Source organism: Solanum verrucosum, unplaced genomic scaffold, assembly GCF_900185275.1.
Source record: "Solanum verrucosum unplaced genomic scaffold, falcon-dt-bn FXZP01000118.1, whole genome shotgun sequence".
NCBI lineage: Eukaryota > Viridiplantae > Streptophyta > Magnoliopsida > Solanales > Solanaceae > Solanum > Solanum verrucosum.
Window position 1 is genome coordinate 1,032,535 of NW_026020568.1, and position 23,099 is coordinate 1,055,633.

A 23,099-nucleotide genomic window follows, 5' to 3' on the forward strand; every position below is an offset into this window, starting at 1 on the left:
CTATAAAGTCTAGATATAACAATTCAGTTGGCATAATCTCTTCTTTTATATTGGTAAAAGCATGGGATTCTTTCATTTATGTCCCTTTGACCAAACTTAATTACCAGCGCTAGCCGAAATATACAAAATCTACACTCTGATTATGTATATTAATTGTATATATACATTTATACTTAAATACATAAAACCTAGACATTTGCTTGTAATTTTGTAAACTAGATCACCCAAATGCATTGGCTTGTAATTATCCCTAAAAGTATTGTATTTTTTTTTGTTTCTCACCCGGTTTCCGGTACCCCCGTTGGGGTCTAACTAAATCCAGAGTCGCACTGTGAAGTCCCACATTAGGAAAAGTATTGTATTAAAGAGCAGCAAACTACTGCAAAGTATTTACAAAGGAAAGTCTCATTAAAGGTTGTGTAATGAGCTCAAAAAGTCTATAATGACCTCTACGTCATTTGCAATTTCCATCTTACACCAATAAAACAATAAAGAACTGCATCTCTCCTTAATGCTGATTACAGATTCCTCTTTGCTCTCAAAAATTCCTGTGTTCCTTCTTTCCAAATGATCCGCCAGATGGAAACAGGCATTGTATTCCATATCTTTTGCTTGTCCTTCCCCAGCCCTTTCAAGTATCAACATTTGGTAGCTCAGTAGTTGTCCTAGGCATTGCCCAGCTACCCCCCCCCCCCCCCCCCCATAATATTCAGAATGAAATGCCAGACATGTGTGGTGAAAGTGCAGTGAATGAAAAGATGGCATAATCTCTTCCCTGTAAAGTACCAAGATAGTCTTTAAGATTTTGTCAGCTCCTAACTATTTAGTTTACCTCTCTGTGCAGGAGCTGATCTATATTTTCTAGCACTATGTACTTCTGATTTTCTGCATCCACTGGATGCCATTAATGAAATTACTTACTTCATAAAAAAATCTAAGGGCAGGAAATGTTTGTAAAAATTGAACATTGAAGGGAAATGCCAGGTCTGACATAAGAGAAAATAAGAATTACCAGAAGCCCCGATACGATTAAGGTACACCAATGTAGCAATCACCATTCCTGTCGTTGTTCTCCCACGTCCCATTTGGCAATTAAAAATAATCTGGGTCTTCACATCAGCTTGGGAAACTCTATGAACCTAAATATCAAAAGGAGAGAGAAAAACAAAAGGAATAAGACAAAACCAAATGTTCAAATCAATCAGGGAAATGATTTAGTAGAGAACCTCTACATTTAAACAGAAATATTTATATAAGCAAAAGCACAATTTTAAGAGCATAAATATGGTCATAAACACATGGCTGCCATACATTTAAGACTACTCACTTGAAAAGGAAAAAAAGTTAAACAACCATAACCTGTCAATATACGCAAAGAAGTCTGCTTGACGAGTCAAGACAGTTGCTATATTATAACAGAAACGTGAAGGTTTAAATTTTAAAGGTAAACGAAAACCAGCTAGCTCCCTCCCTCCAGTTACACAAAATTAAAGACATTCTAGCTTAAAACAACATTACATTCCTTTCTTTTTTTGATTGGTAAAACGGAAAACAAGAATTCATTAAATCCTTTCTTGTTTTAATTTGCAATCTAGAAACCTTCCCTAACTAGTTTACTGAAAATTAAACCCAAAAGTGGTCCTGTCATTTGGAATTTGTAATAAACTGCTCAATTGTCATTACCGTACCCTAATTAGCTTCAGTAATTAGCTCTTGGGCAGATTACCATAATTACCCTCCCAAGGATATACTGAAGATATACATCGTGACTTAGCCGCGAGGTTACGGTGGGATTTATGTGGTTTGGCATCCCATGGGTGATGCCAAGAACTGTAAAAGATTTGATGTCCTTCTGGAAGAGTGAGAGAAGGAGAGAGGCAAAGTGTGGAATGTCTCTCCACTCGTGTTGATGTGGGTTGTTTGGAGAGAGTAACAGAAGAGTTTTTGAAGGGGTAGAGATGAGTTTTACTCAATTTACGGAGTAGCCTCTGATCCCTCATTTTCCTTTGGTGCACCCAGGTAGTAACTCATTGTATAGAAGATAGGGTGACAGTTGTAGTGAATCGTATCTTTTTGTAGTTTCTCTACTTTTTGGTATACCACTTGTATATGGCCATATGTTTCTGGCCTTGTCATTAATGAAAATACTTTTACTTGATAAAAGAAAAAAGATATACTAAAGAAGAAATACTTGACTATTGCTTAATCAAAGGTGAGGTAGATGTGGAGTCAACAACAAGAGTTAGGACTTTAACTTCAGCTAGAACCTTTGATGATTAGAAGGTGGAGGAAGAACATGTCTTCTACATACCCTCCGTCCCAATTTATGTGAGTTAGTTTGACTTGGCACGAAATTTAAGAAAGTAAGAAAGATTTTTAAAACTTGTGGTCTAAAATAAGCTGTAAATCATTTCACTAAGGGTAAAATGGACATTTATAAGCTAACTTATCACTAAATATAGAAATGTGTCATTTTTTTTGGGACTGACTAAAAAGGAAACTAAGTCATATAAATTGGGACGGGACCGGGGGAGTAATATTTATGCTTTTACGATCCTGCAAGCGGGTGACATTCCTCGAATTGTGAGGGAGTTCCATCAGGTACTTTTACAGTTACATCTTTGCCATGCTGTATCAACTTTAAAACTCAAAGATTTTCCCTTAGGCAGTTGTATGGACAAAAACAGCACCTAGAAAATTTGCATTTTAAGGACAACTTCTGGGCAATGGAGGAGCGAGGAATATTAAGGAGATTCATAAAATTTGAAAATATGACCTAAAGCAACTTTTCACTATCTTTGCCACTACAAGGGGATCCAAAAGTTATATCTACATACGGAAAAAAAGATTGCCCTATTTGCACGGTACTACTTTCCAACAAAGTGGATTCAATTGAACCCCCTTCCTTGGTTGTGGCTCCACCACTACTTTTTGGAGTTCGATCTCACTAGAATAAATCTCAAAAAAAAAGAAGCAAATTATATGTTTAATTGGTGCTTTATATTGAGGGGTTAAAAGGAGGTTGATCACCTTCTTTCACACTATAATTTTCCTTCTAATTTGTGGATTGATGTTTAAAATGACAGAAATCAACTCAGCGATGCCAAATATAGTGTAACATTTGAAATGTTTGAGAATGTGAAGAGGCAGGGAAATAAGTTACTCGGAATTGGATGCAGGTGACCGATATAGGTGCAAATCTAGATGTCAGATCCTTCATGATCTAAATTAAATGACAGAAATCAACTCAGCGATGCCAAATATAGTGTAACATTTGAAATGTTGGAGAATGTGAAGAGGCAGGGAAATAAGTTACTCGGAATCGGATGCAAGTGACCGATATAGGTGCAGATCTAGATGTCAGATCCTTCATGATCTAAATTTTAAGATTCGGGGGTATGGATCAAGGTACAGATATGGGTGCGGGAATTTGGCTAAAAATAATTAAAACATCTAAAACCAGAGTTATATGTATAAATTATGAGACATCATATGAAACAAGGTATTCCGAGGAGAAAGTATTGATCAAGAGAAAAACTCCGAGGGAGATACAAGGAAAAGGACTTACATAGAAATTTCTATATACAAGGTATTTCATTTTCCTCAATTTTACCTTACCTTTTGTTTTGATTACAACAATCAGTGTATCAGTCCAAAATTTGTCCGTTGATTTTGGTCAAAGTACCCAAAACTGGTTGACCAGATCCGATCGATCATACTCACACTCATTCATACCCACACCCACGTCGTGTTAACAAGGGTGCAGCATCCAAAGTGAAGAGTCTCAGCAACTTATCAGGGAGAACGGAAAATGCATTAACAGAGCTTGTGAAGGACAAGAAAATTCATTGATGAAAATGAGAGGAACACTTTGCTATTCCCAGTATACTTTTAAAGAATACATCATATTCTCTATTGTGTAGATGATTGCGTGAGTTTCTTGATTCAATTCTTTAGTACAACCTTAGTTTGTATAAAACTTGCATACAGGGTTCTCCCCTTTGTTAAGACAAACTAACTACTTGCAAAATTAAATTGAATTTACCGCAGAGAGAGATGTAACTTACCCCTAATTTTATCTTGGTAGTAAAGTGCAAATAGCTGAGTTTTTACTTATAGCTATTTTCTAAGCCAAAACTAGAAGATATGAATAAGTTGGAGGAATGTGAACTATATATGCTTTTAAAAGCAACAATAAAGGAAGAAGAATATTTCAATACTATATCTGTCCTTTAATTAATATATGTAAGATCTGGAATTAATATGATGGAAACCTCTACCTACAAGGTGTATACAATAAGATAATTAGAACTTACACAACCACGTGTTTTTCCACAAATAGAAACTAATCATCATTACAAATTGGAATAGGATGCTCCAAAAAATGTACAAAGTTCAACAATCTTCCACTAATATCCAAAATTTGAATTCACTTTTTCAAGGCCTCACATGTTCCTCTCATTCAATATTGTCCACATTAGTGCTTAAGGAGTTGCATCACGTTCTTTTTTCTATCCCTTTTTGTACTTCCATCCGCGAAGCAGCACTCTAACATTTTTTGTACTAATCCAACAAATTACAAACATATATAGTCCATGGGACGATGAGCAGTAAAGATACACATCTTCCCTCGCAATCTTGCACATAGAACAGTTACGTGTCCTAAAAAACAACTTTGGATGAAGAACCTCTCTCCTCAGTTACAAAACCAAAATAAGTTTACATTGACTTGGTGAAACATTTTTTTTAAAACTGGTATGGTTGTATTCGTCAGCATTAAGGGCATGTTGGCCACCTCCGGAAAAAAAATAGTAGCAATTACAAGTTTCCTATTAAGTCCACTATCTGATCTATAATATATCTACTATGCACAATTGTTTACACCAAAAAAGTAAAGACAAGATCTAATTGAATTTTTTACTTTATGAATGGAAATGGACCTGTCTTCAAAGCATCAACCATTTCTTTCCAACCAGACTGACCATCAGATGCATGATGGAACTAATCTCCACCGTCTCTTCTGCTTCTTCTTTTTTATGAAGTAAACAATGCATTGATGGCATGCCACATGTGGATGCATAATAGTTACAAAAGTAGAGTAGCAAAAAGAACTTATCAGCTCCCATATATATCTAGTCGAGAGCTAGTGAGAAGGTAACAGGGGAAATTATTGGGTACATATAAACCCAACTATAAAACTACATAAGACAACTAGCTTTTAGAGATTGGTAGGTAGTTGACATTCCAACCCTCAAGATCAACCGCAACTTTCAAAACTCGAGTATAATGGGTCCACCTCTTTACCCTTTTGCATTTAAATACCAGGGTTTGTTCACATGGTACAGGGCATAAACTTGTGATTTAGGTCACAAGTCCCTTAACCTTTGAATTAAACCTCAGAGGCTATTCAAATTGACCAATTTCTATCGTAAGGATTTCAGAAAGATGGTAGCTAGACACTAAAATACAATAACTCACAAAAATTTGATTGATTGCAGAAGATCAAAGTTTTCAGAAAACTTTTATGGCCTAATTTTCACGATATGTCCATCCAAATCAACATAAAACTATATTCCATTGGAGAGAAATGGTTGGGGATGGATTAGGTTTTGCATCAGTACAGCTATATTCTCTGTTCTTGTGAATGGTGAACAAGTTGGATTCCTCCTGTCACGAAGGGGATTGAGACAGGGAGACCCCTTATCTCCCTTTCTCTTTATTTTGGCAATGGAAAGATTTGACAGTATGATGAAAGTAGCATTACAAAACAATTGGATCAGAGGCTTCCAAATAGGAGGTGGTAGAGGACAAACTAAGGAGATTTGTCATCTGTTTTATGCTGGTGATACAATTATTTTTTGCAAACCTATAGAGGAATAGATAAAATACATCAGATTGATACTTCTGCTATTTGAGGCCACTTCAGGCTTCAAAGTGAATGGGGGATAAGCAATTTGTTTCCAATTAAGGAAGTGGTCAATTTACATAGTTAGACAAAGATACTGGGTTGCAATGTGTAGCACTTGCCTACAGTTTATTTGGGCATGCCATCAGGCAACAAACATAAAGAGCCAATGAAATAGGATGGCATTGTAGAGAAGGCAGAAAACAGATTGACGAGGTGGAAGACTCAATACTAATCTCTGGGAGGAAGACTGACCCACATACAATCTTGGACTCTTTACTTACCTATGTTATGTCCTCGTTTCCTTTACCTTCTAAGGTTCTGAAGAGGTTGGACAAATTTAGGAGGGATTTGTTATGGCATGTTTGCAAAGCCAATAAGGGATATAATCTGGCGAAATGGGATACAACTGTGAATAGTAGACATTTGGGAGGAATGGGCATCAGAAACCTCAAGAGACAGAACAAAAGTCTCTTGATGAAATGGCTATGAAGGTATAGTGAAGGAGGCCAAGCTTTATGGAATGCAAATATGGTGAGCTTAACCCTGGGATGAGTGATGCCAGCAATAATATGGTGTTGGGGTGTGGAGAACAATCAGGGATCTTTGGCCTACACTAGCAGGAAACATGGATATAAAAGTGGGGGATGGTAGAGAAACAGAGTTTTGGAGAGATGCATAGAACAACCAGACCTCATGATTTATTCAGAAGATGCAACAATCCTGAGGCAGCTGTCTATGAGTGTTGGACTGCTCAGGGGTGGAATTTATCCTTTCGAAGGCATTTGAATGATTGGGAAGTAAACAGGGTGGCCAGCATGCTACATGAACTAGAGGGATTCACAGGCACTTCCTCAGTTGCAGATTTTCTAAGATGGAAACATAGCAAGGATGGGAGTTTTTCACTTAAAAGGGCTTATGAAATAGGCAATGCACAACAAAACAAAAACCAACTATTGTTGTGGAACAATGTTTGGAAGAACATAGCACCAACAAAAGTAAAATACTTTATATGGTTGGTAGACAGAAGCGCTTGCTTGACATAGGAAATTCTGCAGAAAAAGGGGCAAACTATTGTTTCCAGATGTCAACTATGTGTAGAAAACAGAGGAGACCAACAACCGTCTTGTTTCTGCATTGTAAATTCACAGCACAGTTATGGGCTTTTTTTTTACACTCACAAACACAAAATGGATCTTGAGCACACTGCAGATTATTGAGTTGCTAGATTAGAAGAGGAGAAAGCAAGAGCCAGAACAGATGATGGAGAATCATCCCACAGTGTGTCTGGTGGACTGTATGGAGGAAGAGAAATAGCAGAAGCTTTGAAGATATATCTAATTCCATTCACAAAGTTAAATGGAATTGTATTGTATCTTTTTGTTTTTGGTGTAAAGAGAAAGAAATTGAGGACTCAGAACTTGTAGATTTGTTAGGCTCTTTGTAAGTAATCTCTTTTTTATTTTTCTTCCTTGCTCCCTTTTTGAAGGTTGCCAACATATCCTTAATGTTGAGGAATGCAATCTTTACCAGTTTCAAAAAGAAAAAAAAAACTATACTCCGATGCATGAAGTTATGTTTCAGTGTAACCTCTGACCAAGAATAAAAAAAACTTCAGAAACGGAACCTCCAATACCTTCATGATGACAAGCAAGGTATCTTCAACATAAAAAATGGGAATGAATATCAAAGACAAATAAAGATACAAATACTCACAAGAATATCAAAATCCAGCTCTTTAGGTGATTTTTCGTCAGTAATAGGAACACGTTCATATTCAACCAGGTACTCTTTTGATTGCAGCTCCTCATACACCTAACTTGAGGGAGATGATCAAAATGAAAATGAGCAATCAATACAAACTTTTCTGACGCCAACTTCAACAAAGCTTTTGTAAACTCATGAAACCTGTAAGGGTGTTTTCACAGAATCATATGTTACTGGTTCCCATTGATCCACCATCTGACCATCAGGAAGCTCATCAGTTACAAGGATCTTATTTCCGTATCTGTTGTTTTTATCAAATAGAAGAGATCAGATAAAAATGTTGATCACGTGAGCATCATGACATTTAGTGAAAACCCTAAGATATTCGTTCACGAACAATAAATAGAGCAAACAATAACCTTGCAGCTTCTTGCAGAACATCTTCTTTCAAACGATCCTCCATTTCCTCCACTCTTGTCCTGTTAATTCCCTATTTAATATAAAATCTAAGTTCATATCAAGAAGAATATCAACAGATATATTAGGAAAAGATATGAAAGTTAAAAACTTGCATTAGAACCTTACAAATGCCAGATAAAGAAAAGTTGCAAGTATACACAAGATGAGGGTGGAAACCAATATGCATTGCCAGAAGAAAGGTTTTACCCGTAATAAGAAGCACTAGGATCATTCATTCTTGCTGAAACTTGAATTCTTTTAGACACTTGAGGAAAATGAGATCTCACATTCTTGCTGAATTCTGAAGTTTAACAATGGAGCTGAAACAAGGAATCTCTCAGGTGAATTTGGTTCAGAGAGTAAGTCTTCAAATGGACTAGGATGAAATATCCAAACAGAAAGAGATCTTTTGGTGGAAAAGATCAACGAGGCATTTGGCTATAATCGAGAGCTAGAAGCTGGAGGTTTGAAGTCTCCTAATAAAAATTTGATGTGCAAATCATTATGAAGGCTCAACACAGAGGACGGCTCTCTTAAGAGAAACGTTAAAAGAATCTAATATGGCTTGCTTAAGCCCCTGCACTACCAAAGCTAATCCTCCACCTCTTGGTCTTAGTGTAACGAAACATATCAAAGAATAGAGAGCATTGGTGCTTTTTCTGGGAACATTCTTCCCAGTGTGTGGGGAAGTAGGAAGGTTAATCTTTGCCAAGATTCTTCGCTTGGTAAACCAAGTATTAAGGGCCATACTATCCTAATACGGTAAAATTGCTTGACTGTAAATCCTGTATATATTTTTTGAATATGTTCATGTTTATATTACTAACTTTTCATAAATCTCTGGAAGGAAGAATTCCCAGCAAGTGCTAGACAGAAGTCCTACAACCAATGCTGCATTGAGAACAAAAAGTATAAGAAAATGTCCCATAAATATATCTTATAAAATCTCATTGATGGCATGATCAGAAGTGTTTAACTTGTTAGTGTGGATACGTGGTGACATTATTTTGATAAATCCTGACAGGTGTATGGGTCCAAGTGTGCCAAGGAAGGTGTGTTTTTTTCACTTGGCTAGCTACTAGAGGGGTGATTTTGATAGCGGAAAATCTTAAAAAGCAGAAGGTTGTCTGCTTCAGTTGATTTTACCTGTGCAAGAACGCAGACGAGGATGTAGACCACCTTCTTCTACATTGCCGGCTTACCATGAGATTATGGTGGGATATGTTCAAGTGGATTTGCACTCCTTGGGCAATGTCAAGTACTATGAAAGATTTGATGTTCAGTTGGAAGAGCGGGAGGAGGAGACAACGAAGGACTTGGAATGTGGTTCCGCTTGCATTAGTGTGGGTAGTATGAAGAGAGAAATAGAAGTGCCTTTGAAGGAGTAGAGTTGAGTTTCTCTACTCAACTCCCCTATTTTCTTTTGGTGTAAAAAGAAAGCTCCCTGTTGTATAGATGATTAGGTGGAGTTTGTAGAAAATCATATTCTGTAGATTCTTTACCTTTTGGTATATCCGTTGTATACAGCCAGTTTGGTCATGAATATGAATGAAAACACTTTTACTTGATCAAAAAAAAATCCTGACAAGTATGCAAATATCCTAATCCCACAGAATCAACATGAGCATTTGATAAAATAAAATAAAATATGCAATATGTCAAAATGAAAAATCAATCCTAGCCATGACGCACCGTATATTCAAGATTAGAGAAGGGCCTTTCTACTTCACGCAAGACAAACGGGCGTCCATTAATATATAGCACCTGTTCCGTGATTAGAAAAAAAACAATCATGATAAAGTTTTCAGGAATCGAAATATTGCAGCATCTTTGATCAAAATGCTTTATCTAGTTATGCCATTCGAGAGATCAAGCATACCAAATGCATATACCAATGCTCAACTTTCAATCAGTTTCAAATTTTTCCTTCTCTATATGCTCGCTCATTCAAATACTAACAGATGTTTGCACCTTCAAATACTTCATGAGGATGGATATCAATAATAGAATTTCAGGTAATTGATCATAGAACTTGATGTCACGCAATTTAATGGCAAATAAGTTTGCATTCCTTTTTTTCCTTTTTTTTTGTTGAGAATGGTAACAAGTAGTTTGCTATTATCTAAGCAAGTTCATTTTAAACAAAAAATTCATGGGCTATCTAAAGATAGGCAATAGCACTTATTTTAATAATAATGCAACCCAATCACGAAAGAGAAAAAACTGTAGAATAGAGAAGTGTCTATACTCTTTTGAATGAAAGCCTGTATACAAGGGAAGTCTTCCATCAAACTTGCCCCGAAAAAAGAAAAAACAGAGACAAAAAGAAGGAAAGGGTGAGAGAGAAAGACACGGAATGAGAGAGAGACAGACAGACAGAAAGATGATGGTGTTTTGTTTAATCAAAAACAATGCAATAAATTATGTGCACTCGAAGGTTCAATGAGCGACAAAAAGAAAATTTGGATCATGGAACTATATGATGTATGGATGGCAAATAATGAGATTTAAAGGTGCAACACAACATGCAAACATTGCCTATAAGATTATTCTATATATTTAATTCATAAAAAGAATCTATTAGAAGTCCTAGAAATTTCTTTACCAAACTATACTGCAGTTATTAATGAAATAATGACCACCTATAAGAAAGTGATAAAATAAAACAGAAGTGCAGAAGAAATTCAATGAAACGCAAATGCAAAAAAGTAATGAAGTACTATTACCGGTTCCTCGCGAAGATTAATCCAGAGAATGTGAGTCTTCTTCCCACTCAGTTTAGTTCCAATATGGTCGAGAACATTTTGGATTCCTTCAACTGTTGGAATAGCAACACCATGAACATGCAAAGAGTCGGCCTAATGCAAATTCTTTAGTTAGGGAGTGCAAAATATTTAAATGGCAAAACATAATCATGAACCTGCAACCCTTGTCACTAATAGATATTTCAAAGAATTAAATTTGTGTTGATGAATTGTCCATTGATATGGATGATCAGCTAAACAACATGTGCAATCATCACAAAGTCATTGTACAACAAGAGACCATCGATGCATGTACTTTTAGTACAATTATAAGGACCAAATGTAAGTAAACCTGGCATCTTTTCTCCAAGAAAAAAATTGCACATCTCATTTTAGGCATGCAAATATGAAATCACCTAGATTGAAGGTCGCAGAGAAGTATGCCCCTTTAAATTGCCAAGTATATCTCTCCAACATAGCCATTCCAAGAGCTATATGATATAAAGTTATAAACCATATCAAATGCAAGAAATCAATGCCCAGGAGCATACCAGTTGATTCGACCGCCCAACAACAACAACGCTACATAGTGTGGATTAACTATAGCTAAAACAAGTAGAGATCAGTATGAAGTTCCATGGCCCTGATATATCGTTATATTTTAGACCATACATTACATATTCTTCCTCTCTACTGCAACTATCAGTCATTTCATTGTCACAATACAGAAATTTTCTTCCAAATATGAGTCCTGTACAAGTCAATATTCTACGTGTTCCCAAAGTTAAATAGAATATAATAACATAATTTCCATTTGAGACAATATATTCTGAACTCTCCAGAAGCTCCTCTATTCCTCCCCGTCATAATGGTCTATATCACCTTTATCCCTCTTTCTTTAGCTTATTCCCCTCCAACTACAGAATGTTTCTCCAAGAAATCATGCACAATGTAGCTAATAGATCACAGACCACAATCTTGAGTCCACTAAGCATAGTAAATTCACTTAAATGACATAGTACATTTCATTTGTAAAGGAAGTTTCTGTAATGAGCATGCTGGCCATCAGTGTCTTTCGCTGCTTCCACAACATTCACCTAAAAATAGTGGAAGTCTAGACATTCCGCTTCATCATGAGAGACAAGACTTTCAAGACACTTAACACTTACTTTCAGGGAGCAGAAGGTGGTTCTGATATACAATCTTTAACCTATCAAAAGAGATAGAACTAAAAAGGCATCTAAAGAAGGGAAGTAAATATCCAACATTATGTAACTCCTCAATTTCAACTTTATAATATCCTTTAGTATTGGATGAACAGGAGAATGACGTAAACTTATTTCAACCAACACAGCGAACCAAGAAAAAACAAACAAGATAAAAAGGAGTAAATAAACAAGCTGAATGATTAGCTTTATAGTTAACTTTTTACATGTACAATTAAGAACTGGTAAGTGGTAATTGTATTAAATCAGAAATCTGGCACTAAGTTAATACCAAGGAAATAAAATTTGGAACAATTCTGTACAAAGCAAAAGAGAGACGATTACACCAATACAAAATCCTATAAAGTCAATCATACTAATTTCATCTTAACACCAGGTAAATTACACTAAAATACAAAAACCATAAGCAAGTGTACTTAATCTTCTGTATACATGTAGAATTATGCAAAATTGTACTTCACCCTATCTTACAATGATTCATCAACTACGCAAAATGGCCGAGGTGAAACCACTGTAGAAGTTAGAGGTTTAGTTAAACAAAAGAGATGTGTTTTAAATAGCTATGATCGACAAAATGTACCCAAAAAAATGAATACCAAAAACAGTTTGGCTGGATACAGAGTTTGACTTGGGCGTTACATAAAGAAAATGTGATCAATTTAAACATAGTAAAGTAAAAACGAATGTGGCAATTCAAGCTACCTTTCGATAATTGGGAGCACCATCGATATGAGGAGACAATCGTTTATTCTGACATCCAGGAAAATGATCACTCTTTAAAATCGTCTTCTTCCCCAAAACCGATCCATCTCTCCGCTTCATCACTTGCTCTGGCTCTTTCGGTATCGACATGGATCGCATAACCACCGTAACCCTTTTCACCCTTTACCCAAATACACCGATTACAATGAAAAACACACCGAATTGAAACGAAATTGTGTCAGTCTCAGTACTAGTAGTACTAGTAGCAAATACTCAAATCCCGAGAGACTGACACAAGTAGTAGATATAGAAAATTGATTGGGGCAGTAGTTTTAGTGAGGATGAAAACCAAACCGCAGGCGGATCTTGTGGAAGAGGAAGGATTGGTGGAAAATGTAAGTAGAAGTAGAACTAGCAGTGGTGATTTTATCCATCTGTATATTGAAGGACCTTAACCAATAAGGGTGAGTTTAGTGCCATCTCTGCTTTTACGTTACGCGCAAAATATGCCTGAAAAGTTGCAGTTTTGCTTCTTTATTTTCAGGAATAATGCAATTTAGTCCCCACCGTCCACCGTTTCATTGGCCTAAACAAAAACAAAACAAAATTACTGTATACCTAAACAAGGGGTTGTTAGGTAGCCGGTTGGCTCGTTTGGTACGAGAGATAAAATACAACCTAATTAATGGTGTTAGTGTTGTTTTATATTTGGTAGGGATAAAACTGTAGGATAACTTATTCTGATATTAATTTTTCCGGATTGTTAGTGTTATTTTTATCTCATTAAGGGTGGAGTAACAATTTTAGGATAACTAGTACCAGGGATAAGAGAAAACTAATATTGAGATAAATTTTAGAATGAGTTTATCTCATACTTAGCTGGGATAAAATCGTAGGATAACTTATCTCAGAATTAGTTATTCGATGATTGTAATGTTATTTTTATCCTACATTGAGGGTTGGATACCAATCTCGGGATAATTCATTTTCGAGATAACTTGTTCTATAACCAAATGAGTCAATATATATTAGAGTGTTTGGCATTACTGCTAAAAATATTTTTTTAGAAAAGTGCTTTTGAAAAAAAAAACAATTTAGGTTTGGCTAATTCATTTGAATTTTTTTTTTATAAGCATATTGTGTTTGACTAATCTTTTTTCTAAAGTGTTTTTAAGTGTCAAATTACAAAAAAATGACAAGTATCAATGTACTTTTAATATTAAGATAAGAGTAAATTAGGAACTAAGTGTAAAATTATTCATTGATTTCATAAAGTAAACAAGTATTATTGGACATTCCAAAATAGTATAGTTGACAACTATCGTTAGACGGAGGGAGTATCATATATATATATATATATATATAATATATATGTATAAAAGAGAACCATAGGCCCGCTTACATGGCGCCACCACAAACTAGAATTCTCTTTTAATTTATTTATTTCCAAAAATAGCCTTCCCCTTTCATGAAAAGTTTGTGACTTTTATGAAAAGTTGCGTCTTTTTTGAAAAGTTGCGACTTTTTTGAAAAGTTGTGACTTTTTTGAAAAGTTGTGACCTTTCTGAAGGGTTGTAACTTTTCTAAAAAGTTGTGACATTTTCGATAAGGCACAATAAGCATTTGTTCACACTACCCTTTGTTGTCTATAAATAGAGGAATTTCCTCGCGTTTTAAAATATCAAAAATTCTGAACTTCTTCTTCTTCTGCACAATTAAATATTCGTGTATTTTGCTCATGCTGAGTGGCTCACTGACACCATTATTTTTGTATAAATATACTGGTGAAGAGAATCGTTTTGTCCTGAGAGGATCTATTCCTTTAAGCCTCAAGTACTAGAGAGGAATAATTTTCTTATGAGAACATTGTACATTCCGTGGACTCAATTTTTTCCTTTCTGTTTCATTCTACTGTTACGGATCCTGGTATGTTTTTTTTTACGGTCATTCATTTATGCTTATGTTATTAATTGTTGTTTTTTGTTATATGTTTTAAACTTTGTTGTTTATGTTTCTGCAAAGTTATTGTTATAAGTATTTGTTAGTACAGATTAAATAACATACGTAAATTGAGTATTCACGCAAGTTTTCTCTACTGAAATTGTTGAAGGTACAATAAAAAAAAATCTTAAAGATCTATATCACCATCTCTTGAAGACAAAATTCAAATTTGGTATGTCATTGCAAGGACATAAAGACATTAAAAACCTTATCTCACCTTGATGTGCGAAGTGAACCAGGAAAAGAAGACAAGAATTAATAAACTTTTGACATGCATTCAAGGATATGTCGGATGACCTATAGTAAAATATGAGTAGACTAGAGCCTTTTTTAATCCCAAAGACATAGATACACAATCAATTAATTGCTCATATTCAATATGAAGTATGGACAAATTCTCAAATTTACTGTAAGTTGTAAATACTTTTCTTGAAGCAATAGATGAGTTTTTCAACACTGCGATTGAAATAGAAGAGTAGTTTCAAATTGAACTCCATCACTCTGGTATGCTGATTTTTTAAAAACACTCAAATAAACTGAATAGTTTTGTGTAATATTTTTCTCTTTCAAGTATATATAATAAGTTGAATTGTTTTCCAATATGATACATTCTCCCTTTAATATTCCATTTTAATAATTACTTATGATACATTTAAATGGAGAACTTGAAAATGATATATTCTATATGTTCCTAATTACTTGTCCACTTTTCCTTTTATAGTTGTTCCTAATTACTTGTCCATTTTGACAAATCAAGAAAGGACAAAAAAAAATTACTTATTATACCCTCAATTAATTACTTTGAAAAATGTAGAACTTTTTGAAAATCTTAATTTTTTAATACATCTACTTCATAATTAATAGGGGTAAAATGGTAAACTCACTATGTCGCCAATTCAAAAGTGGACAAGTAATTAGGGACGGATGGAGTATGTAAAGTAAAAGATAGGGTTGGACTTTTCTACACATTAGAATTAGAATATTGTATATCTCGGTTGATGTTTATTTGGTTCCCCAAAAATATCAAATAGTAACACTCCTTGGAAGTAAAAGGATAAATTATAAAATCAAATTAAAGAGACTGATTGAAGGATAAATGATAAGATGTTATAATTATCATTTTTCTTTACATAATTAATGTTCATTACTACATAATCTTGTATGTAAGATAATATAGTATTTTAGTTTTAATAACATATAAGTTTAAATTCTCGCGCAAGGCGCGAATAGTTTTACTAGTTAGTTATAAAAGGAACTCAATATCACACTCAAAAATCACCACTACAAACGTGTATCACGAACGATATGTAAATGGAACTTCATTTGTTTTTTAGTTCATGTCTTTTTGTGTACAAGTTGAAATGATTCCTTTTCATGCATCATATTTAATGTATTACGATGCCCCATAAATAGATATTACTATTACTATATTATCTTTCTGATAATTGAGTGTAAAACAACGTTGATAATATTAACAAAACAACAACTTTCTCAATAGGCACAATTATATCTTTTGGCCACAAAGAAGCTCCATATCACAATCAAAAACCCTTTGTGTGAAATTCAACGTATGAAATTCACATCTAGCCAAGTTTTGATAATAATCACTTGTAGTAGAGTTTCAAATTTTACAAGTAAAACTTCAAGATAATATCACGAAACTTCACTTGTAGAGTTAAAAAATCAAAAAAGACTGAAAGAGAACCAATACTCACTATTTTTTCGAAAGAAATTGTACTCCTCAACAAAAAAAAATGCATAATATATAAATGTATCCTTTAATTTAGCCTCATTTTACATTTATGCCCTTCAACTTTAGATGTATATAATTAGACACTTAAACTTTTATAAAATTGAACAACTAGATACATGAGTTATGACATAATAATCATAGAACACCAAGTAGAACAAAAATTGTCATATAGAATGTCACATAAGACATGTGCATCTATTTGTTTAATTTTATACAAATTTAAGTGTCTACTTGTGCATACCCAAAATTGAAAGACATAAATGTGAAATGAAGCCAAGTTAAAAAGCATATTTATATATTATGCTAAAAAAAATCTAGTTTCTTTTCTTTATTATATATTTTGATGAAATCAGCAAAATATAACTTCCCATTTAAGAATCAAAGATAAAAGTGGTCACGAATCCTCCAATATACAAGTACTTACATGACATGTGAAAATAGTCAGAGTTCTTGCTCAATAATCATTAGAATCTCTCTTTACCATAAAACTATTAGTTCTAGAGATCATCAAATTGAATTAAATCAAATCTGTGATCTCTTAGTAATGGTATTAAAACTGTCATTACATGAACACGTGAATGAGATAAAATTGCACGTTAAATCACAGCAAAGTCTAGCTCATCGGCTCTTCGTTACATATAAATTGGCTAGCAATCCCCATGAGATGATACACATTTTTTATGAATAAAACAAATTAACCAAGTGATCATTTTTCTGTTGGGGCATAAAGGCAACACCATGAATGACCAGGAAAAGTAAAATAGATAAAAGGCCAGAAAAATATAAAAACAACAGTGAACTGTCACGGACTCACGGCAAATATCTGCAAACCATATTTTAGTCCTCATGGAAAGTAGGGAAATCAACCTGCATATAAAATGGGCTGGTAAAAGTTCTTTACCAATCTGTAAAATGGGGGCTGGTAAAGTTGAAATGACAGATACTTCCAAGTCAACACAGCCTATGCCTTCACAGCCGCCAAATGAAGCTGGACAGCTGTATTTTTCACTGAGGAACAACTTGATCATGTGGGAGAACCACGTTCATGCACTATCTACTATCGACGCATCCCCCGATGGCGATCTCTTTTACGGAAGCGCTCAAGCATGAACTGATCAGTCGCAGCTTGCCTTTTAACAGCTACATCTGAAGTTGAATCTTGGGGTTTGGGTTCTGAATTTCCAGTATCCTTACTCTTATCCTTGTACAAATCAGGATGTTCTGTTAAAGATAGATTTGCATCATTAGTGATAAAGGAAGCAGTGAGGGATAAAAAACAAGCATTTATAAAGTTGCAAGCAACTCCAAGGCTGACCTTGGTCCAAAGGAGAAATTTAAACCCAATATACGAGCTTATAGTGTGAAGATCAGATACTAAAAGGATTTATTGGTCAATTGATATCAAAGATTTGAGAGGCTGACATAAATTATGAGGAAGATGAAATATATTAAACATGTCCTTTTCTCCCAGAAGCATGAGATATGTGGGCTCTAAGAGAGGCATTCAGGTCAAATGTGTAATCAACTCAAGTACTATGAAGGTAAATTTCAACAGAAATGGGTATCGCAGAGTGACGACACGTCTTGAATCAGAAAACATTGATGGTATTTGTGGTATCCTGTAACAGGGGCCAACCTATGTTGATGATTCTCATAGACTGGAAGTCATGGAACTAGGAAGGGGACCAACAGTAAGGTTTTCACAGTGAAGTCAGCTTATTCCTTACTCTCAGAAAACAGTCGGGTGGGCAACAACTGGCCTTTGAAGCAGATCTAGAAAATCAAGGCTCCTTTCAAAGTAGCTTGTTTTGTGTGGTTGGTGGCTAGGCGCTTGCTTAACCCAGGAAAACTTTAAGAAATGAGGAAATGAGTTCCAGGTGCTACTTATGTTGTGCAGAGTCAGACAATAATAGCCATCTTTTTTTGCATTGTGGAGTCACTGCTAACCTGGCAACTATTTCCCAGCATGGATGGACTCGGATGGACTATGCCAATGTAAGACAGAAGAACCTGTGAAACTTGGTCCTACTTGCATTTGGTGGATATTCTGGAAGGAAAGGAATGCTGGGTGCTCTGAAGATAGAAGGAACATTCAGAGGATAAAGATGAATTGCATACTGCTTTTTCTGTTTAGGTGTAAACAAAATTATGTAAATGATGATGAATTCATACTAGACATCATAGAGTCCTTGTAAGAAGAACAAGCACATGTTTATAGCAGTCCTTTTGGAATCTGTAATTGGCTAACAGCACAGCCTTTGTGCTGATGATTTACACAATTGTTACCTTTCTCAACAACAAAAAAAAAAGTCATGGAACTATGAAGTGAAGATAACTGTGTAGACAAATATTCTCCCAAATTATTCGAAGGTGTCTAATCTAAGGTTTGTACTTCACACAAAAGGAACTTTTATTATCAAACAATTCTGTAAGCTTAATCACAAGAAGCAATTGCAACCTACCTTTCCGGAGTTTTTCAGCATAATCCTTGCCACGTTGGAAATAGTCTGCAGAGTAACTTGAAGGTATGCTAGATTCTGTTTTGGCTCTTCCCATGAGCCTCTTCTCCTGTAGGAGCTTTTTAGCAGCCTCTGTCTCCTCGATATTCTTCAATTTGTACCTTCGACCAGTAAAATGATGAAAAGGAACATCAAAAAATTAGCTACAGAGCTCAACTTCAATATTTCCGAAATTGGTTTTGTATTAACTGAAAATTGTACAAATCTACAAGCAAGAATGGATCTATTTCATGCTCGAATGTTAACAAATAAATAGAGTAAAAAAGATCTTCAGATTCATCTTGGGAGTAGAGTGCAAATTCCAGCTTAAAAGGAAAAAAAAATCTCCTAGCAAACCTTTATTTATTTTATTTTATTTGAGAAGGTAACAACTTGTATTCTATTCCAAAAAAAAAAAACCAGAACCTGCCACAACAAATTACAGGTTCCTAATTACAATTGTGGAGAGTAGCAGGAAGATCTTCAATCCTATAGCAAAGTACAACCTTTATTTATTTAGATAAAGGTTAATAGACATTTGATCAGCATCCAAAAACTGTATTAATAAAACCCATGTTTTACACCATAAGAATAAACAGGCATACTCTATAGGGAGCTGTATTTCAGCTATTCCAGTAGTCCACTGAGTAGAGCTCTCTTCTGAGTTCCTCCTTTTCACCTGAGGGAAAAAGAAGGCCAGTTCATGAATACAAAATAAAATAATACAAGGAAAGATGTCGGAAAGAGCAGAAAGAGTATAGAGGATTCACATAGCTGACAACAACAAATTTTGGTCTGCAGCGTATTTCATTGATTGATGATTTATTGAAAAGTAGCACGGGAAAACATGAACTATGGGGATAAACATGAAATTTAGCCTAATTTTAAACAATTTAAACTCTTAATCCTTCATAATAAGAATCCTTAAAGGGAAATAAAATATCAAAAAAGTGAAGTGCTAGAACAACTGGAAAACTAATAATGTAAAACTAATTCTAAATAACAATAATTCTAAACCACAAATCCAAAGGAACTGCTGTAGGAGGCACTATATTCAGAGCTGAACTATGCTAACAAGCAGTAATATTCCTACATCACAGTAATTCATGTATAATTTGTCTGCCCTTTAGCTCCTGAATTGCTATAACAATTCACATACTTGTTATCAGCAGTAGCTGCTTTTCACCTTTTGATTTATATTCTAAAAAAACAATGGGGGGTTTCGCTCCATAGCAGCCCTTAATGTAGATCTTCCATATAAAAGATGAAAACAGCAAAAAGAACTTCTTGCTAATTGGATAACTCAATACATGCTGATGGAGGTTTCAATGTCCAGAGAAAAGAAAGAGAAAGAGAAGGAGAAAAAAGTAAACGAAAAAAAAATCAAGTTAAAAGAAAAGAGGCCCCATAAAGAATAAGTAAACTTAATTAAATAATCTCCTATTAGAAATGCCATTTTTATTTTGTTTTTTGGGTGACGTCTCCTATTAGAAATGCCATTTGTACTATTTAACTCATTTTGTGCTTCTCACACGCATACAGGAGAGTAAAAAGATTTTCTTTTACACATCAACTCTTAGGGGTATTAGTTACATCGAACAAGAATAGGGGGGTATAAAAAGGAAGCTCACAAAGTTAAGAGTGCATATAAAACTTCTTAGGACAAGTTGAGGGTGCAGTCATTTTCCCTTCTTTAAAATGATCCTTAGTACCCAATCTACTTGGAACAGTTGGAACCACATAATTACATATTTTAGATTTATTGCCTCTATATAAAAAAACCAGAGTATCGACTGCAAACAGAAGGTGTTATACTCTGACAATGAGGATTCTCTCAGTTATCAATAAAACCATTACTATTATCAAAAATAGAAAAATTAGGTTATGGTCTACCAAATATCAGCTTATTAGGATCCAGATGATAACATGAATATAGCAGAGAAGATACAAGGCCTAAATGAGTAAATTAAAACTGCAATATTAAATATCCAGATGAATACATGGACATAATATAGATAAAGTGAACCTAATAAAAATTAAAAGTGAGGATGCTAGATCCTACAAGAAATAGCCTCTTTTTTCAAAGATATAAAGCAAATATAGTTATGTTAGACACTAACATAACTATATTAGGCAAAAGCATAAAGGCAAGAGAAAATATGCTCTTTTCCCTATTTCCTTTGCAATTTTGATGGGGACAAGAACTAATATGAATCTACTACTCACTTTAAGATGCTCTGGGATTTTGTAAAGTTCATCTTCTGCACGTTTCACCTCATTTTCAACTTGATCAGCCACATCAACGTTCTTGCCTCTTTTTTTGGCCAACTCTTGCTCAACATATCTCAACCTGCCAAAATTTTAATGCAGAGAAGGAAGAAAGCAGTAAGCATATATAGCTAAACATGTGCATGATCAATATTTGAGAAACAATAAAAGAATGCATATTCCTCTAAAAAAAACTAGTCCAGAATGAATTTTTTTCTAAACAGTGATGTCCGAGCCAACTTCGATGCACCTCAATTATTCCACTGGATACCTGCTATCTCCAACCAGCATAGGTACTGATTAACTCTGCCCATAGAGTCTTAGGCGGATGGGAAAAAATCACCTAGTGTTTTTTGCCCTAGGTGGAATTTGAACATGAGACTTCATGGTTCTCCTCCCACTTTATTGATCACTAGGCCACACCCTTGGGTGCTAGAATGAATAACATCTAATGGAAGTTACAACATTCAAAAGCTCTTCTTGAACCTATTTCTCTTTTAAATATCCCCCCATTACACGTGATGCACATTACATTAAAGAAACAGAAAACACAAAAACTGGACAAGCTTAGAAGATATTTTCTTTGGCATGGATGCAAGGAGATTAAAGGCTACAACCTAGTCAAAATAACTCTGAAGAGCAGAGATAGAGGAAGCCTGGGCATTAGAGATTTGAGGAAGTAGAAGAATAGTCTGCTGATGAAGTGGTTGTGGAGGTATAATGAGGAGGGGCAAGCACCTGCAGAAGGACATGATCAAATGCAAATATGGAGAAGATGGAAACTGGTGCGGCAATGCCAGCACTGACACTTATGGAGCGGGGGGTATGCACTACAAGAAATTTGTGGCCAAAACTAGAGGTCAATCTGCACATAAAGGTGGGAGATGGTAAGAGAACTAGATTCTGGAGGGACATTTGGATTAATCAGTTGCCTTTGAAGGACTCTTATCCAGATCTGTTCTTATTATGCAACAACCCGGAGGCATGGATTAATGAATTTTGGACAGCACAAGGCTGGAACCTAACCTTTAGAAGATTTTGAATGATTGAGAAGTGGAGCGAGAGTTGCCAAACTGTCGGAAGAAATTGGGGGTTTCCCAGGTACCAACAGTGAGCCTGATTCTGTGAGATGGACACATAATGAGGATCGAGTCTTCACGCCTGACCAGGCATATAAGATGGAAAGTCTCCAGCAGAGAAACAATCAGTAAAGCCTGTGGAGAAAGGTATGGGGAAATTCAGCACCAACCAAAGTTAAAAGTTTTACGTGGCTGGTTGTTAGAAGGGCATGTTTGACACATGAAGTTCTAAAGAAGAAAGGAACGATCATAGTAACTTGGTGTTCACTATGTCGGAAGACAGAGGAGACCACCATCCATCAATTCTTGCAATGCAGCTTCACATCACAAATATGGGCCATACTCCTCAACAGTTCAGGTTTTAGGTGCACCATGCCTGAACAAACTGCAGATATATTGAGCTGCTGGATTAGGAGAGGGGGTAGTAAGAGATAAAAGACATGGTGGAGTTTAATTCCACAAAGCAGATGGTGGACAGTTTGGACAGAAAGAAACAGTAGAAATTTTGAAGATATTTCCAGTTCCATTCATAAAGTTAAATGCAACTGTATTGTATCTTTATTTTTATTTTTTTGGTGTAACGAATTAGGCCTAGAGGATTCAGAACAGTTTATAGAATTCTTAGGATCCGCTTAAGTATTTTTTTTTCAGTTTGTAAGGTCCCCAGCATCTCCTTAATGCTGAAGAATACAACATCACCATTTTCCAAAAAAAAAAAGGGATTGATATAGTCAAGGGCAGTGGATCTAGGACGTAT

General features: G+C 35.1%; 2 protein-coding genes across 2 annotated transcripts in view; both read right to left on the reverse strand.

Annotated features, from left to right (window-relative positions):
* The window catches only part of LOC125810566 (uncharacterized), a 28,520-nt gene extending 15,547 nt beyond the window's left edge, over nucleotides 1-12,973 (reverse strand). The window contains exons 1-7 of the mRNA XM_049490041.1: nucleotides 12,744-12,973; nucleotides 10,798-10,929; nucleotides 9,764-9,835; nucleotides 8,032-8,102; nucleotides 7,814-7,913; nucleotides 7,622-7,720; nucleotides 1,013-1,139 (exon numbers count right to left, since the gene is read on the reverse strand). Of these exons, the coding sequence (XP_049345998.1) occupies nucleotides 1,013-1,139; nucleotides 7,622-7,720; nucleotides 7,814-7,913; nucleotides 8,032-8,102; nucleotides 9,764-9,835; nucleotides 10,798-10,929; nucleotides 12,744-12,902 (760 nt within the window). The 5' untranslated portion in view covers nucleotides 12,903-12,973. The remainder of the gene's footprint in view (nucleotides 1-1,012; nucleotides 1,140-7,621; nucleotides 7,721-7,813; nucleotides 7,914-8,031; nucleotides 8,103-9,763; nucleotides 9,836-10,797; nucleotides 10,930-12,743) is intronic.
* Nucleotides 12,974-16,958: 3,985 nt separating this feature from the next.
* The window catches only part of LOC125810577 (protein COP1 SUPPRESSOR 2), a 184,819-nt gene continuing 178,678 nt past the window's right edge, over nucleotides 16,959-23,099 (reverse strand). Inside the window, exons 4-7 of the mRNA XM_049490051.1 lie at nucleotides 21,222-21,345; nucleotides 19,601-19,674; nucleotides 18,960-19,117; nucleotides 16,959-17,718 (exon numbers count right to left, since the gene is read on the reverse strand). Coding sequence (XP_049346008.1) covers nucleotides 17,555-17,718; nucleotides 18,960-19,117; nucleotides 19,601-19,674; nucleotides 21,222-21,345 — 520 coding nt within the window. The 3' untranslated portion in view covers nucleotides 16,959-17,554. The remainder of the gene's footprint in view (nucleotides 17,719-18,959; nucleotides 19,118-19,600; nucleotides 19,675-21,221; nucleotides 21,346-23,099) is intronic.